General features: G+C 41.9%; 1 protein-coding gene across 1 annotated transcript in view; it reads right to left on the bottom strand.

The window, feature by feature from the left end:
• The window catches only part of MYO16 (myosin XVI), a 463256-nt gene that overhangs the window by 19180 nt on the left and 425149 nt on the right, over positions 1-18927 (bottom strand). Inside the window, exons 36-37 of the mRNA XM_007451283.1 lie at positions 11330-11488; positions 158-243 (exon numbers count right to left, since the gene is read on the bottom strand). Coding sequence (XP_007451345.1) covers positions 158-243; positions 11330-11488 — 245 coding nt within the window. The remainder of the gene's footprint in view (positions 1-157; positions 244-11329; positions 11489-18927) is intronic.

Genomic DNA, 18927 nt, shown 5'->3' with positions numbered 1-18927 from the left:
AGAGAATGTTGAGGTGAAGAAACTTACAGCAGAGTTGAAAATAACTGTGTTCCCTAGTCCAATAAGAACAAACCCTCTTGGTCACACCTTCATGAATCTCACGTAGGCATCTAACTTCAGTTACCATAGCAAAGGTAAGCATTAGAGGGGTCATTACCTGAGTGGTGTGACTCTCTCTATGTCTCTGAAGGGAGGAGGTCCCACTCCCAGACAACCTGGATAATCCATCGTCTTCAGGTAAACCTATGGAGGTCAACACAAAATAGCCGTTAAGTTGTGTGTTCTTTCCCCAAATAAAGTAAGTCGTGTACTTACTGAACAAATGAAAATGGTGACATTTCATGGATTGAAATGAAGGTCAGTAAACACTCATTGAAAACTAAATTTCCCAAGGCAGCATGGTAATACCAGGTATTGCTGGAGTTCCATCTAATCAAAGAGGAAATGTACTGGCAAAAAAAGCTGAAATGATCGTGAAGAAATATGTCATAATAGCACAGACGTGGGCAAAGAGGTACTGTAGGGGAGAAGGAACACTTTTCTAGAGGCTGGAAATAGTCTGATGAAACACTGATGGGGGAAAGAGAAGCCTGTGGGCGATGGAGGGTAAATGGGTCCCTGCAGTGGCAGTTTGTTTCCCATTTGTGGGGTAGCAGGGCAGCTGAGAAGGGATGGAAGACAGATAAGATAAGACACCATCAAGTCTACGTGTCAGACGAATTTTATTGACTATCGTTCATTCTACATCCAAAGGAAAGGAGGGGACTGGGTGAAATTGCACGCGGAAAAGGTCAGGGTAGCTGCCCGATCACAACAGACCAATACATAACCAACCCTAAAGGCTCAGTGGCGGGTCTGAGGCAACTTATATCTCCCACGATACAGAAGTGCCTTCGAGGCTCCAAAAGGTTATAGTAATCATCCCTCGTGACCCAAGCAGGGTTTTTCATCGTCAGCCTGGCTGACGTTTTGGGCTGTATAATTCTCTGCTGGGGGTCTGTCCTGTGCATCACCTCCTTAGCTGTGGCAACCAAAACTGTCCCCAGACATTGCCAAATATCCCCTGGGAGGCAAAATCATCCCTGGCTGAGAAGCACTCTGAGAGAGGGATCAATCAGGTGACTTACTGATAAAAATGAATGGACTAAAAAGTAACAACTGTCCAATGAAAGTTCAACCTAGACAACTTTAGATTCTGAAGTGATTGCTCCTCTCATCTGAAATCATAATTAACCAGTATGGTATAACTGATTAAACATGTACATGATTCCTGATTTAAACATCATTAGAAAATCACTCATAGTTTTGCAGTTAGAGAGTTAGTTCTGCAGAGAAGCCCACAACATCCTGTTAACACATAAGAAGTCTTCCCAGTTGATCTTCTTGATATATATACAAATACCTTGGCGTGGAAGGGTTAGTTCATTGAGACTGGGCAGGAGAGGGCCAGCATCTAGGAAGTGATAGACATACGGATGGGTGGTCATGGGGAGACTGGGTCTTTGTCAAAAGTAATAGCAATGTCTAAAGTTGCCCAGGGGAATACTGTATCGCGACCCGGGTAGCAGGTGTGGCGAAGGTTCCGATCAAGCAGTGAGTGTTAGAGTGATCGGAATCAATACAGAGGAAGGGTGGGTGGAAATCCAAGATCACACACAGGTTGGCGTTCCAGGCAACTAGATAAGCATAGTAGGGCAAAGCTAGCAGGGCAAAGCTAAGAGTTTGGGATTCATGTGAGAGGGGGATGAAGGGCCCATTGACAAGCAAGACAAATGTCTGCTGCTAGAGAATCCGGTTCACTGGACGTCTTACAGAGACTAGGAACCTGGGGAAGGAGGCTGTGATCCATTGTTAAAAACGAAATGATCAGTTAGAAGCTTGCTCGCTGAATGAGAACAGAAACTCAGCTTAGTGCGGATCCAAACTCAGAGCCAAGTCATTAGCATGAACTGCTCTACACAGTGTCAACTAAATAAAGTTAGGAAATATCTAGGTCACCCTCTGAATGAGGCACTGGGAAATGCGCCAAGACTCAAGAAAAGGTCTGCCTCCGAGGATCTCAAATCTTCACGGTAATGCTTCTTAAGCAGAATACACAACAGGATGACTTAAGGGTTCCACAGGGCACAGGTGGCGTTGAGATGGATCTGGAGAAAGCAGGGATTCACTCTGGGTGAGGGATTAGAGGAAGAGTGACGGTGGCGATGTCAAAAGCTGTGGACCTTCCAGGATGGGGAGGATTTTGAAAGGTGAGCAAGGTTGAGGAAGGTCAGCCTGGCCAAGGGAACTGAAGTGCTGAAGCATCGTAACATGGAACACGAGATGTCTCCACGTCCTGGGGGTGGCCTGTAAGATGGCCAAAGTAGGGGACCTGGAGGGTGTAGTCCAGAAATTAAAGGCGTCACCTAACACTTCACAGTATCTGGCGATACTTGAAGGCAATGGGTAGCACTGGGCGAGAGAGAGACATGGACATATATATACTAACAAACGTAAGGTAGATAGCCAGTGGGAAGCAGCCGCATGGCACAGGGAAACCGGATTGGTTCTTTGTGGCTGTCTGGAGGGGTGGGATAGGGAGGGTGGGAGGGAGGGAGACAAAGAGGGAAGAGATATGGGAACATATGTATATGTATAACTGATTCACTCTGTTATAAAGCAGAAACTAACACACCATTGTAGAGCAATTATACCCCAATAAAGATGTTAAAAAAAAAAGAATGCAGAGCTTCTGGTCTTGTAAATGGCCTCACCCAGTGCTTTATCACCATAGATTATCCTTACGATGCACTGAGGATAAACACAGCACAAATAAAGACAATCTTCAGAGAATGGTAAATGGAAAATCAAATGTAATGACTGTATTCTTTAATTGTCATTTTTTCTGACGCCCAGCCGTAAAATGTGTAGTCATCAAGCAGCAAGAAAGGAAATCATACTGAACATAAAATGGCCTAGATAGAATTTGTCATATCTTTATTTCCCCACTAAACATCCTTAGACTCACAATATTTTGTTTGCTATAACTACAACGTTCTAGCACTAAAAACTGTTCTCTAATCTAATGATAAATAACCACAAGTCCAGGGAATAATTAAATATACAAAAAAAGATCTAAGTCTGTGTTCGCATCAGTAAAAGGATGGCAATTAAAGTAAGTGATAGCTATAATTACCCACACATAACTATATTTCAGCAAATGAACAAACAGATAATTATTTCTGGGAAGCAGAGGTAGCATGCAGATACTGGCATTCCAGAGAAAACGTTTCCTTGAAAATAACACTATTTCTGATTCAATGGAAACTTCAAGTTATTTTAAACATTTATTCCCATCTCGTGCCTTTATTTAGTAAAGCATATTGACCAAACGCTGTGAATTGTGAACCAGTACAACTAACCGATTTGAGTTATAATGACCATGTATATATCATGCGCTGTACGTATATAACATCTGATCAGTTTTTATCATTCCGACCAGGAGAGGTTTTCTGACTCTGGCCCCGGCATAGGACTTACTGGTTCTTATGAAATATGCAACACTATTCCAATCAGTAAATGCTGTTACTGAGTGCCTGCCTGAGTATCCAGAGCATTGTGCCGGATATTTTAATAGTCATGGGAAGGTTTCAGGAACCCAGGAAGCTCATGGTGTCCACGCAGGTAAATCAAAATAAACACGTCATGTTGCTTTGAAAGACTGAAATCCCAAGTGAAGTAATTTTCCTTTTGTGCACATAACTCGAGATTTTCCAGTGATCTTCAATGAACAACAACGCAGAACCAGCTTTATTTTAAAATCTGGTCTCTATAAGCATTTAAGGGATAACGTGTAAATCTCTGTTTCAGGGTTTGAACATACGCTATCAGTTACGTACTGAAGTTTTGAAGCCTGATATTCCTAAATATTTAATTTTATATGATTAATTTCAGGTAACATATTCCACAAAAATTTCCATTTGGTCTAGAGGGTTTTTTTGGTTTGTTCCATTGGTTTTGGGGTTTATTTTGATTTTTAGAATAAGACTCAGAGTGTTTTGTATTAAGTTTTCTAGGACCATTTACCAAGCCATAGCTTTTGGCTTTTGACTCAAAACAGAGACAAATTAAATATTTTGGTAAAGGGGAGTGCCTATTTTCTCTTTCCTTGTGGTAGAATAAGATTACCCAAGGTGAGCTAGGGAGAATGGCGGGGAGTGAAAATTTAATAAAAACGAAAGGATATATGGTTATCTTTTTAAATGTTTTTGCATTCAGTTTTGATCATCCAATCTATTTTAAATTCCCTTTTTGTTTAGCAGCTATCCTTAAATACTCCAAAAATGAATTAATTACCTTCTTACTAGATATATGCAACCTTTGTGAAATATTCTCTTATCACATACTTGTTGACTATTGTTATCACTCAAATTCCATTTTTATTATTTTAGGAATACTGAATTTCAGTATAAGGGTATACAATGTTTTTTTTATCCTTTTTGTAAAGGGTTATCATCCGAGATTTCAGAAAGCGATGGTTTTAAGAGAAAGATTATATCTCCATATTTCCATCTAAACACACACACACATAAATCTGAACATGACACATGAACATGGAAAGTTTTACAAAATGTCTATTTTAATCAAGTTGGAGTAATCCCTCATAAACAGTTTTATTTTAAGGATAGAAAATCAGGAGGTAATTCTAATATCCAACAAATGGGGCTGGGTTATTTAAAATCACGTTAGTTCTATCTGATGAGATGCTATGCATCATGTACAATTAATGGCCAACTGTAAACAATGCAGATCTGCATTTGTTGACCTAGAGGTATACCACATGAGATTTCTAAGGGAAAAAAGCAGATTGTTAAAACCACGTGTACAGTATAACTCAAGCTTTATAAAAAACAAAACCAAACATCTTATATAAACACACACATATACTTGTATGAAAAAAAACAGAATTCTACACAGTGGAATATTAGACACGTTTTGGGTATTTCTGGGTAATACAAGGAATGGTAGGCTTTACTCATTGTTTATGCTTTCTTGTATTTTCCAAATTGTCACATAAAACATGTACAGCTTTTATAGCCTGCATAAAATTAAAACGCCAGATGAATAGTAATATGTACTGAAGAGAGGACCCATGCTCTGGGAACCTGGGAACCGGTACGTCTGTCTGTTCTTGGTAACTGCAGTTCCTTTCCCTAGAAATCTTTACCGCGGGTATAAAAATCCTTCTGTATCTTCCCAGTGTCATTTCCTCCCATCGTACCGAAAAGCCCCATCGTACCAAAAAGCCTGTGTCTTACGAGCCAAATACTTCCAACCAATCCTTACATGGAATCCCTGCTTAATATGGGGGGAAGGGTAGCATTCAGAAACACTTTGGGGCTTTTTCTCTGTGTGTGTGTGATGAAAACAATCCTTTACCTGCGTGCCAACAGAATACTCCCGCATTACCCTGGGGTCCTTGATGCTAAGCTTGAACAAGCCCTGCCCTAATCAACTATCCACCCCATGACTCCTTCCAAGTAAGGCGTGACTTGTGATGAGAATCGCCTGGCTAGATCTTCCCCAAGACCCATTCGCCCCCTCCTGCTGGGCAGGTCAGCAATGAACATCCTTGGGTGAGCAACGTGCTCAGATGAAAGACTACATCCCCCGACCTTACTTGGACCTGGAGGGAAGCCAGAGATAGGATGGTGAAGCCAGAATCTCTCGACGGCCATGGAGTACCACCATCCTGGCTACCTAACAGCCGTTCTGAAATACCCTCCCTCCCTCTTTCTCTCCCCCCCCTTTTTTTTTTTTAAGTGAGGAACTGTAACTACCACACAAGTCAAGAAATAGAACACTGTCCGTTACCCAGAAGCTCCCAACGTTCTCTCTCAAATCAGTGTTGGCTCTTTCTCCTCCGAATGAAATCCCTGCCCTAACGTTCCTGGTGATCCTTTCACAAAGCTCCGCATCCTGGTCAGCCAGTTCTGAAATTCTATAGGGTCTGTAGTAGGATCATGTGGTGGTTTTAATGTGCATTTCTCTAATTACGAATAAAGTCGGACTTCATTAAAAATGTTGACATGCCTTTTCATTTGTCCTTTCTGTTTTTCTGTTCAGTAGTTTTTGTTTGTTTTTAAGTAAACTCTGAATATGGCCCATTGTTGGTTAAATGTGTTGAAAATATTTTATCCCATTACATACCTATACATATATATATATATATATGTGTATGTGTGTGTGTGTGTGTGTGTATTTTTTTTTTTCCTTTACGGTTAGCACTTTATTGTATCCTGTTTAATTTATTTAAGAAGTCCTTCCTTTTCCCATCTCTGGGGTTAAAAAATTATTATTCTATATTTTCTTCTATAAAGTTTATTTTACATTTGACGTTTAGATCTAAAATCTACCAGGGATTGTGTGTGTATAGTGTAAGGTAGGGGTCAAGTTTCATTTTTGTTCCTCACATGGACAGCAACTGATTGCTCTTCCTCCAATGCCAATTCTGTCATAAATTAAGTGGCTATTTATGCAAAGCTGGGAGAGGTTTTTCTGTTTTAATTTTTTTTCTCCTCCTTCATTCTTATTCTCTGGAAGAGTTTGTGTAACAGTGGAATTATTTCATTCTTAGAATTTTGAGAGAACTTACCAGAAAAATCATTTGGGCCTAGAGTTTTCCTTGTAGGAAAGTATTCACTTACAAACTCAATAACTTAACATTTACATCACTATTTAGCTCTCCTATTTCTTTTTTCTATTTTGGGTTAGTTGTAATTTTTTTTGAGAAAAGTATTCATCTAAATTCACAAATTTATTTTGGCATAAAGCTGTTTATAATATAATTATTATCATTTTTTAAATTTCTGGAAGATCTGTGGTGGGTCCCCTTTTTCATCCCAGAATTGGCTATTTGTGTCCACTTTATTTCTCTATCACCCTTGAAAGAGAATTCTCAATTTTATTAATGCTTCAAAGATTTTTTTTTCAAAGAATTAACATTTGACTTTGTTGCTTATTTTATATTTCAGTAACTTAGGTTCTTATCTTTCTTGAATCTGTTGATCACTCAGCAATGTAATTTTTAACTTCCAAACAGAACTGTTGTTGTTTTTAATATGTGCATGCTATATCTTTTCCTTTTCTATCCCTTCACATTTAAATTTTCAGCATCCTCATCTATTACATGTTTTCAGAAACTTTAAGCTTTAAAATATTGTATTAATTGATTTTTAATGTGAACTTACACTAAATAAGAGTCTTTTAAAGTTTAATGGAATTCAACTGAGTTTAAATTATTTTCATGTATGCTTTTTCGTCTACCATCTGAGACTTTTCAATTTGTCGTACCTTGCAGATATTCCTATTTTACCCCTTTTGCTATCTTCTAGGTTGATTGACTTTTTATTATTCTAGTTTACTCTATTAGTTTGGAAATTATACACCTCTCTACTGTTCTTTCAGTACTTACCTTTGAAATTATAACCTTTTAATGTGATTTATCAGTGTATAATAGTAAATATTATTTTTACCCCCTCCTAACTTTACTTAGTTTTCTATTGTTCATTTTTCCTTCTTTTACCTGAGCATTCTGGGTCTGCCCATGACTAATTCTTTCAGTTTTTGTTTTGTTTTGTTTTGATAAGATATCCTTAACTCCCCTTCATTCTTACAGAAGTATTTTACTGTTTGTAGAATTCTAGTTTGGCAGTTACTTTATTTGAGCATGTTAAGTATGTTATTTCATTGTCTTTGGACTTCCACTGCTTCTTTAAAGGTAATTTGTCTATTTTTTTCCTTCTTAACCTCTGGCTGCTTTTAAGATTCATGCTTGGTTACCAGTGTCTCATTATGATATGCCTAGGAGTATTGTTCTTGGTATTTATTCTACTCAGGCTTTTTTTTTTTAAACAAAAGTGACATTTACAGAAAGAAAGATTCACCTTTATTCTATGCACCTGCCTATAAATTTATAGGAACACACTCATTCCTGTTTGTCAATACCACCACATGCCCCTCTGTGGTCTGCTGTGGTCTGAATGTTTGTGTCCCCCTAAAACTCATATGTTGAAGCCCTACCCCCTAGTGCGGTCATGTTAGGAGGTGGAGCCCTTGGGAGGTGATTAGGTCATGTGGGTGGAGGCTCCATGAATGGGATTAGTGCCCTTATAACAGGGACCCCGGAGAGCTAGCTCCTTCCTTCCACCACGTGAGGGCAAGCAGGAAGCTGGCAATCTGCAACCTGCAAGAGGGCTGTCATCGGTGCCGGCACCCTGACCTTGGACTCCAGCCTCCAGAACTGTGGCCAACACATCACTGCTCTTTACAGGCCACTCAGCCTGTGACATTTTGTTACACAGCCCAGCCCTGGCCACTGCGCCCAGCCTCCGGTAACCACTCATCTCTTACTGTCCCTGTAGTTTGCCTTTTCCCAAATGTCATATAAATGCAATCATACTTAGAGTCTTTTTATTCTTTTTTCAGTCAGTGCAATGCATTTGTGATGCATCCATTTTGTTGTGTGTAATAATGGTTCATCCTTTTTTATTGCAGAGTTGATCCATGCACTGGTCAGCCTGTGAAATGCTCCTGATGGGCCCACCCAGAGGCACTCACACCTCATGTAACCTCTTCCCATGATTCGACTGGACATATGGCCTGAATCCAACAAGCTGGATGTGGTTGGAGTGCTGGCTGTCCCCTCCACGAGCAGCCGTGCAGTGGGCGTGGCTTCCATCCTGGGTGCTCTTCCTTGCTTTCCCACGGACAGCTTGCTCTGGGGGAAGCCAGCCGTCCTGTTGTGAGGCCTCCCTTGTGGAGATGCTCCTGTGAGTGATGTTGAAGTCAGACCATCTTTCCAACCAGCCTCAAGATGACTACAGTTTTGACTGATAGCTGATTGCTTCCTCATGAGGGACCCTGAACCAAAGGCATTCAGCTCAGCTGCACCCAGATTCCTGACCCACAGAAACTACAAAACAACAGCCTCTAAGTTCTGGAGGGTAATTTTTACACAGCAATTAATAACGAATACAGTCCAGTCACCAACTGAAGGACAATTCATTTATTTCCAGATTATGAATAAAGGCAGGATACACATTTGCATACAGGTGTTTATATGGACGCTGTTTTCATCTCTCTTCAGTAAACACCCAGGAGGGGGGCTGCTGGGTCACATGGAAAGTGTATGTTTATAAGAAACTGCCAACTTAAACCTGTTTCTTAGTGCTTTCATCAGTGTTGGAGAATTCTCTCCCATTTCTCACCAGATCTTTTCTCTTGCCCACAGACTCTCTCTCCTTTCCCCAGAATTCCAAAAACATTTCTCAGCATATCCTTCAGGTCTCTAAACTATTTTACTGGAATATAGGTTCTAAACCATTTTCTGGAATTTCCACTCTTCTGCTTCTTTGTGTTTCATTCTTGATATTTTCTGATTTATCTTCCACATCCCTAGGATATTTTTTAATGGCCGATGTGTCTAATTGACTTTAACCTCATCCTCTATTGTACTTAGTTTTATGACTGCATTTTTCAATTTCAGAATTTCCATTTGACACGTTTTCATGGTTTCTGATTTCTGCTGAGATTCTCATTCTTTTATCTCCTTAGGCCTAGTAAACATACTTATTTTAAAGTATATGGTTTTGAACTCCAATCTTTTGAGCCCCCATAGATAATAGGCTGCAATGGATTGCTATTTCTGCTTGTAATTTTCATCTGCTTTTGCGTCCTCATGTGCCTGGTTCTTTTTGATTATGTGTTGAACTTGGTATTTGAAAAATGGTTTGTAAGAACATTCTGAAGTCTAGAATACTGTAATTGTCCTTTGGGATAGATTATACTTTTATTCTCCCAGGTACCTGTGGGCCCCGTCAGTCCTGGAGGACTTCATTCCTGCCCCAGGGATTGAGAAGATTCATAGCTGAGCTGGGGTTCCTGGTTTTTCTTCTGACTCTCAGGATGGACCCTTCAAGGCTTCACCCCAGGGCCCTGGCAGGTGCTGGACTCAGCCTGTCCCCACAGTCCTAAAAGGCACAGCCAAGCTTCTCAGCTACCTCCTGTGGACTCAGTGAATGCCCCCAATGTCCTTCAGAGAAAAGCCTAGAATATAGGCTTCTTTGCTTGGCCTTCATTGCATCCCATGCCCACCTTCTCAGTCTCTTCAAGAAAAGATTGGTCTGAATTGTCCCTTCAGGCAATACTAGAAGCCCTGGGCTGCTTCTAGTGTGGGAGGAATAAGCTATTTGTTTAAGCCACTATTAGACAGGGTTTGGATACACACAGTCAAGCCAATTTCTACAGGATACCTTCGCTGATACATTCACATTGAACACCTAAAGCCAGTGTGGTGTTTACCATTCCTTCACACTTTTGAGGTATGAAAAGAAAATGGGGAGGAGGGAGGGATAAATTAGGAGTTTGGGATTAAAATATACACACTGCTATATATAACATAGATAACCAACAGGGACCTATTGTATAGCACGGGAAACTATACTCAATTGCTTGTAATAATCCATAAGAGAAAAGAACACACACACACACATATACGTATACACACACATATACCTATACATACACATATACACACATATACATATACATACACATATACGCACACATACATATACATACACATATACGCACACATACATATACATACACATATACACACATATACGTATATACACACATATACATACACACACACACACACATATACACACACACATATACATAGACACACATACACACACATACATATACACACATACATATACACACATATACATATATATACATATACGCACATATACATATACACACACATATATACTACACATACACATATACACACACATATACATACACATATACACACATATACATTATACATACACATATACACACACACATATATATCTGAATCACTTTGCTGTACACCTGAAACTAACCAACATTATAAATCAACTATATTGCAATAAAAAATTTTTTTAAAAAAATAAATTTTTAAAAGAAATGAAAAAGATATAGTTTTCATTAAAAATACTGTTAGAGCATCCATGGCCTTCTTCTGCCCAGTATACGTCTCATTTTATACTGGTTTCCACAGACCAAATACTCCATAAAAATCTCTGAAAAGTCAACTAATACCGAATGCAATTTGAATTCTTTAACTTGAAAATAATAAGTTGATAACACACCCTAGAGTGATATTTCGTACTTTATACCCTTTTCCAGTTTTTAAGCCTAGTTCATCTTTGTTTTAATTCCATTCTCCCTAGAAAGTTGACACAACTTAGGACGTATATCTATTTACTTCCGGGTGTAAAGAAGTGCTTACCGTTTGCGACGGAATTTCCATTTTCAGCAGTGATCGCGCTGGAGAGTGAATTAGATAATTGAATCCCATGGTTATTTGCATTTCTATCTTGGGTCTCTGATGCAATTTCTGATGTACCAAGATCATCTCGGCTAGTAAGGTTCATGTTAGTTTCAAAACCTGAAACAAATTGTAAAAAAAAGTCTTTTCTGATAAAGTGTACTGAGCAAGTTGAATCAAATAGTGGAAGGAAATAATAAAACTTATGAAAACAAACATTAATTATGCTTGAAACAGTAAATTAATAATCACCCTTAATCAAATGTATAGCCTACAAAATAGTCACCCAATTTTGACATAATACTGTTAAACATAATGGGATGCATTCAGTGGCAACAATGAATTTCATAACTTGTTATTTTCAAACATTATTATGAAATTCTATAAAGAATTTTTGATGTCATATGTCTAATTACTTGTCATTACAGAACTGCCTATCTTGAGAAGGTTATTTCCTAAAAGAAGCATGGCGATTTATTCATGTTTCAGAAGTTTTCTGAGTTTTTAAATTAAGTCGAGCTGAGGCAATCTTATAGCTTTGAAAAAAGATGTAACAGATATATTTTCGCCATTGTTACAAAGTTTATTATCCACTTAGGAATACTAAACTTCAAAACCCTACCTCTGCATTCTATACAGTAACACAATTACCTAAATGTTTAATGCATGTGCTGTATTGAGTTCTCTGAGGTGAAGAACACAGAAGCCACTGTCCAAATTAGGCTGAAGAGCTGGAAGACGCGCTCCAACCCTCTGGGGAATTTCTGTTCAACATCAGGGATTTTCCACGTTGTTTCTGCCCCTTGTCTGTGGGTGCATAGTAGGTTCTGGGTATCTCTTAGTCAGACTGTTCTGAAGTTTTGGGCCAATACATGATTCAAAAAGGATAATAAATGTAATATGCCTTATTATATTTTACGGGTGGAGGAACAGTTTACCCACCGTGATGGCAGAAGGAAGCAGGGGGCCAGCCCCCCAGAGCTCATCTCCAAGGCTGGGCTTGACAGCATCCTAGCTCTCCCTCCTGGATGCTGTCTCCCCTTGCCCTTGAGACTTGCACTCAAATAGCACCCAGGCCCTCAGCATTTACCCAGATGCTCACACTGACACGTTCTGATGCTTGGGATGTGCATTCCCTATGCCTGGGACGCCCTCTCCCTGCTCAGCCCTCTTCCCTCCCCACCATCAGTAATCTTGTTCAGAGCATCTTCTGTGCAGCGCAGTGGCCGCTCCTTTACCAGTGAGCAGGTCTGCTGTGCCCAGACAGGAGGCCGTTCCAGGGCTTAGAGAAGGAAGAGTTGGACAGATAGAATGAGGGCAAAATGAGCAGGGCTTTGACAACCAGGTGGAAGAGGTTCTATTTCCACGATCCAGGGAGTAGCTCCAGACTCCTTGCATTTAAAAAACAAGTGAAAAGGCTTTGGCCAGGCAAAGGCGGGAATATTGGCCAAGGCGAGGTCGGGTGAGCTTCACCATCTTAGCTCTTGACAGCCAGAGATTATTGAACGGGCTGGAACTGAAAGAGTATCTATTCAACTTGGTCAACTCTATTTTGCCTTTTTAAAAATAATCTTCTGAAAATTCGTAAAACAGGTTTGGTGTTAAAGCTATCTCAAGACACAGACATTCACCTGCTTTTATTTCTCTTTAAGCTTTTTGTTTTTCACTCTTTAATTCAGTTGTTTATTGAATGCTTACTCTGGCCAGACTCTCTCCACTAGCTGGAGGTCCAGTAATGAGTAGTCAGGTAGCTTGGAGCGTTGCCCGCGGGACCGTGATTGACAACAAACAAGCAAAGGAACAAGCAAGCAGATAAAGGAACTTGGTGGGCTCCCAGCTGGGTGGCAGTGGGGCTGGGCAGCCCTGGTTCTCTGGCAGTGGGTCAGGGAACCTTCTCCAGGGGGTCTTGTTTAGGCTCAGAGTGTGAAGCAGGGCATAGCACCTAGGTAACAGGGACGTCCTCTTAGGTCTGGTGGTACAGGACCCAGTCCTCTGAGACACTGTGTGAACTCCTGGTACGAATATGTGATGCGAGCTTCCCCCAAAATGGATTTCTATCTCATAAACAACTGCTATATGTAAATTATAGTCGAACCCTCCATTTTTGCTATTAAAGTTAAAAAAATATCTTCATATGTCCAATCAGCAGGTTCACGTGTAGCCAAGAAATGTTTTAAAATGTGTCACAAAACTTAGGCTGTGATCCTTACGTTATCTACTAAAATTTTCTCTATGTTTTTATCATGAGAGCGCACGTCTGTCTATTCCAAGGAGAGCTCTGGATTGGAATAAGGGAGCGAGTCCTTCTTAAGATGCAAGAATAAGTGGTCAACCTGATGACAATTGTTCACACTGTTCTTATGGTAATTACCATCTCCTGCACGTTTATTATGTGTTAATCCCCTGCTAGAGGTGGGACTTGACTTACTTCTCATTTTCATAACAATTCTGAAGAGCTGTCACTCCCTCGCCTGTTTTTGAGATGAGGTCACTGAGGCCTGAGGAGGTGAATCTACCCACGAACATTTCACAGTGAGCTGGTGTGTTTTGCTGTGAAGTTGTCAGTTTCATGCAAGAACGGTTGCAACATTCCTCGTCAAAAGTACACCCATTATTTAAACACCGAAGGAACTGCAACGGCATCCCATCAAGAGGACCCTGGCATGAAGTCTGAAGACGGCTTGGTTATAAAAGTGCAGGTACAGGATGCACATTTTGTGGAAAATTAAAAAAAAAAAACAACACAGATCAAATACAGTCATCAAGTTTGTGCATGCCTCCAAGCCGTGGTCATCAGGGTTTTGAGGGTGACGAAAAGTCACACCAAAAGAAAAGATTTGAGATTCTCAATGAATCTAAGCAAACACGTAGGGGAGTGAGGGCTGGAAAATCCCACATAGAGATTTAAGGGTGTGTCTGCGTCTTTTTTGTATCTCTGCATCTTCTGAAACCAGTGGCCTGTGTAGTTCAGGGGCAGCCTTCTGATGGGCGCATCGTCACATTAGCTAATTTGAATTCCTGTGGAATTTTCTTGTAGCCTGTGAACAGCGTTTCTCTGTGACCGCCCCCTGCTTCCTGGTGCTGTTCTCACAGGTACAGGAAAGATGAATCACATCGGGGGATGTGACTCAAAAATACAGTCTCAGTCTTCACATTAAGATATGATGATTGAACACAAGTAGGCAATGAAGGCGCATTCAAGTTGAGTATTAATCGAACGAGACAGTTCTACCAAATCTCGAAACAGGAATATGCAAAAACAATTCCGTAGTCTAGTGCTAGCTTTTATATAACCAGCGTATCAGGCTGGGTGGGCGTGATGTTTTGAAAACTGTGGTTTTCAATAGGAGATGATACTGCACGCCCCACCCGTTCCCCGCCACCCTGACCTCTCCAGTGGACATTTGACACTGTCTGGAGACATTTTTGGTTGTCACACCAGGGAGGTGGGTGCTACTGGCCTCTAGTGGGTAGAGGTAAGGGATGCTGCAAAAACCCCTACAATGCACAGGACAGGCCTCCAGGATGAAGACTGGGGGACAAGACATCTGGCCTCGGATGTCAATAGGGCCGAGGTTGACAAACCCTGCTTTAAAAGCTAAGTCATGGGATTTCCCTGGCGGTCCAGTGGTTAAGACTCCACGCTTCCACTGCAGGGGACGCTGGTTCGATCCCTGGTCGGGGAACTGAGATGCCAATGTGTCACGTGGCACAGCCAAAAGAAAAAAAAATATTTTTTTAATTAAAAAAAAAAGCTAAGTCAGTTCATGCCATTTCCCACTCACATCTCTCCACCGGTTTCCTATTTTGCTCAGATCACGATCCAAAGGCTTCCTGAGGCTGAGGGACCCTCGAGGACCCCGCTCCCTGCTCGCCTTGGACCTCATTTCCAACTGCCCATCTGCCGCACCCCTCCCCAGCCCCACCAGCTTCTCTGCATCCCTCCGCTCAGCTCATCCTCTCACTCTCCCGGAGTGAAGGCAGGGGCTCCGCGCTTTGTTCAGGGCTCTGCGCAAACTACCCCGAGCAGAAAGGCCTTCCCAACCACCTTCTGGAAAACGGCGCCCCTCTCCCTTCCCCAGGTCAATTTCTGTCCTCACAACTTGCTTTAGCTTTCTACACGGTCTTTCTCATCACATGCCATGTTAATGCTTCAAGCTTTTGTTTGTTTTCTGTCTCCACCTTCCAGAAAATCGACACCACGAGCTCAAATGCAATCTTGGTGCCTCCAAGGGTGCCTGCACATAGTAGGTGCTCAATAAGTATTTGTTGAAAGAGAAAAAAGAATGAATAATAAATGAATGAATACAACAACATTGCTATAAAAAATCCACTTTCTTAAAGAAACCACACTCTGTGTAACTGCGAAATAGTTGACAAGTTTACTAACTGAAGAATTCATGTGAATTATTACAGAGAAAGCATACACCACAGTAATCATTTCTCCCCATTCACATGAGATTACTGGAAACATATAGAAGGATTTCCACTGTTAATGATATGCCTTGAGTTCTAATCTCCACTTATTTAACATTTTAAGGTAAGGAAATTTCAGTGTGTGTGGTAAACATGTTTTACTCATTCAAAGGGCCAGAGCTGTTTGCTTTCTACCTAAGAGTGTTAAACTGGACAAGACACAATAGCCAAGATACGGAAGCAACCCACTGATGGATGAATGGATAAAGAAGATGTGGTACATATATGCAATAAGCCATAAAAAGAATGAAATCTTGCCATTCGTGACTACATGGATGGACCTTGAAGGTATCATGTTAAGTGAAATAAGTCAGACAGAGAAAGACAAATTACTGTATGATTTCACTTATATGTGGAATTCAAAAAACAAAACAAATGAAGAAACATAACAAAACAGACACAGAATCATAGATACAGAGAGCAAACAGGTAGTTGCCAGAGGGAAGGGTGGCAGGGGATGAGAGAAATAGGTGAGGGAGATTGAGAGGAACGAAGCTTCCAGTTACAGAATAAATGAGTCACGGGTGTGAAATGTACAGTGTGGGGAATATAGTCAAAAATAATGTCATAGCTTTTAAACAACAAACAAAATCAAAGGGCCAGAGCTGTTTGATTTCAACCTAAGAGCGTTAACTTGCAGGAGAAAACGCTTGTGAATGTTGGGAATCTATTCCTGACCGACGGTAGGAGATTTCGTGTTTGCACTATTTCCCCACTAATTACCACTGGTAATTATGTCATTATTGTCCTACAAATACACAAATTTCATGCATAGCTGCTTTATTTAAAAAGCCTTACTTTACATGGTTTTACAGTGTCGAATGTCAGGAAATTATAATCGATTTGGTCAGTGTTGACTCCTGGAATCTTGGGGGCTGGAGACGGGTGGAAGCCGGTTGACCCCAAGTCTACAGGGGAGGCTCCAGACCACACGTCACTTTCAAAGACCACTGCTAAGGCCCGTGGGAGTCAAGCAAAGCACCCACAGTTAACATCTGTGTGCCTGACAGCTTTTTCTGACAAAATTTCTACAGCAATGTTGTTGTAGTGATTTTTTGGTTACTTCTTTCTTTTTCTTTCAACAGATCTTTATTGAGCATCTAGTGTGCGCAGGCACTGCTCTAAGCGCAGAACAATGAGTATTTTGCTTTGCTTTATCTTCTCATTTTAAATAAATGTCCACTTTGCTCCCTAAATTTTGGTCATTTTTATTCTTTTTCTTAAAGAAGTTTCTCCTTCCCCCAGTTGCGTTAAGTTTCAATTTCTCGAAAACAAAAAAACCCAGAAACTGTCCCAAACACAGAGGGTCCTGGCAGCAATGCATCTGATCCAGTCCTGGCTCCTAGGGCCTGACTCTCGCTGGGAGATGTCACTGAATAAGGTGACAAGGGCGCATGACATCTGGCCCTCACTGATACTCCGTGAAAGCTGGCTGCTGTTTTACGCGACGCTCAGAGCAGTGTCCGAGCAGAAAAAGCCTAACTCTTCACTGGTCCCAGGACTGGAGTGCAAGTTCACCTGGGAGTCAGAGATGGAAGTTCACGGAAGGGGGCACGTCTGGAAGAGGAGAGGAAGCAGGGTTTTGCTGGGAGACGGAGGCTAAGCAGAGGAACGTCTCTCAGGAAAGGGATGCAAAGATTTTCAGGGGAGGAGAGAGGCTTCCTGCTGGGGAGGAAGATGACTCCTCGAATAAGTTTGGGGCGCTCGAGAAACACGTGCGTGCGGCGAGCGGCTCAGAGAACTCCCTCCAAATCTACAGCCAGAGGAAAGTGGCAAAAGGCACAGGGGCTGGTCCATCCGTGGGAATCAGTGAGATGCCCTTGAGTTGGCGGCCGCTCTGGGGGCTTTGTGTGAGCTGAATGCAGAGTGATGAGCCGTGGGGCCAACACGTTCCTCCTCTACCTCAGGAGGTTTCTGCAGGGATGGAACACGTAATTCTGAAGTCCTACACAGTTCAATTGGTATGCAAAGAATTAGCCAAGAGCTTTTAGAAAAATATACCTAAAAGAAATGATTCCTTAAATGCTCCCATTCTAGAGGGGTGATAAGACACAATAAATGACAGGAATGTATGGAAACAATTGACAAAGTGCAAGAAGAAAAAGCACAGACGACTGTCCAACTATCTTGGGGGATTTAGGGATGAATAATCTGTAATAGTCATTGTGGGATGCTCATTCTCCTCAGCTGAGTTAATGTTGGCTGGGCTTTGTGTGTGTGTGTGTTAAAGCCTTTGACACTTAAAATGCCAGCATGTACAGGAGATCCAGGGTGCATCCTAACAGGTGCCTCTTCTCAAGCTTCTGGATGGTGACTCGACACGCAAGGTGATCAACTCGAAGGTGATCGTCTCCAGAGCACCTTCGGCAACAGACCAGGGACAGAAAGGAAAGCCGTGCAAATGCCCAGGGGATGCACAGGAGAGGCGGGGTCTTCAGTGGCCAGGTGAGCCCCGCAGGGCGGCACGGGGAGAAAACACTGGATTTGCAAAAGCAGGGACAGAATGTGGCGAGGAGGAGGGAAAAGGAAGCCACAATGTCGAGCGGCAGAGTGAGCACCTCGTGGGCTCTGCCCCAGCTCTGCCCTGGGGTGTGGGAGGAGCCTGGACCTTCCGGGGCATCACACGGGGAGTTCCAGCAAGCATCCGAGGGAGGGTGTGCCCGGAAGGAGGCTGTATCTGTAAAGTGTTATTCATCCAGCAACAAAGGTGTACAGCTGACCAGCTTCGAAGAGAGATTGGAAACGGAAAAGCAGTGAGAATTTAGACTCGGGCAGCTGCAGGAGCAGTGCAAGTGGGGTTTTACCGAGTTACAGATCCCTGGGAGTCGGCCAGGACCAGCGATGGGGATGCCGTTAGGGCTGCGAATGTGGACTCTGAAGTGACAGCCGCCTACCCAAGGGTTAAACCGAGCGGCGATGATTTGAACAAGAGCATTTGTTAGGACTGAAAAGATAATGTCTAGGGGAGACTTAAAAATCTCTCGGAGGCTCCCCTGGTGGCGCAGTGGTTGAGAGTCCGCCTGCCGATGCAGGGGACACGGGTTCGTGCCCCGGTCCAGGAAGATCCCACATGCCATGGAGTG

This window comes from Lipotes vexillifer, unplaced genomic scaffold, assembly GCF_000442215.2.
Source record: "Lipotes vexillifer unplaced genomic scaffold, Lipotes_vexillifer_v1.1 scaffold2194, whole genome shotgun sequence".
Classification (NCBI taxonomy): domain Eukaryota; kingdom Metazoa; phylum Chordata; class Mammalia; order Artiodactyla; family Lipotidae; genus Lipotes; species Lipotes vexillifer.
The sequence above is the reverse complement of the archived record's forward strand: the minus strand, read 5'-3'. Positions and strand labels throughout refer to the sequence as shown.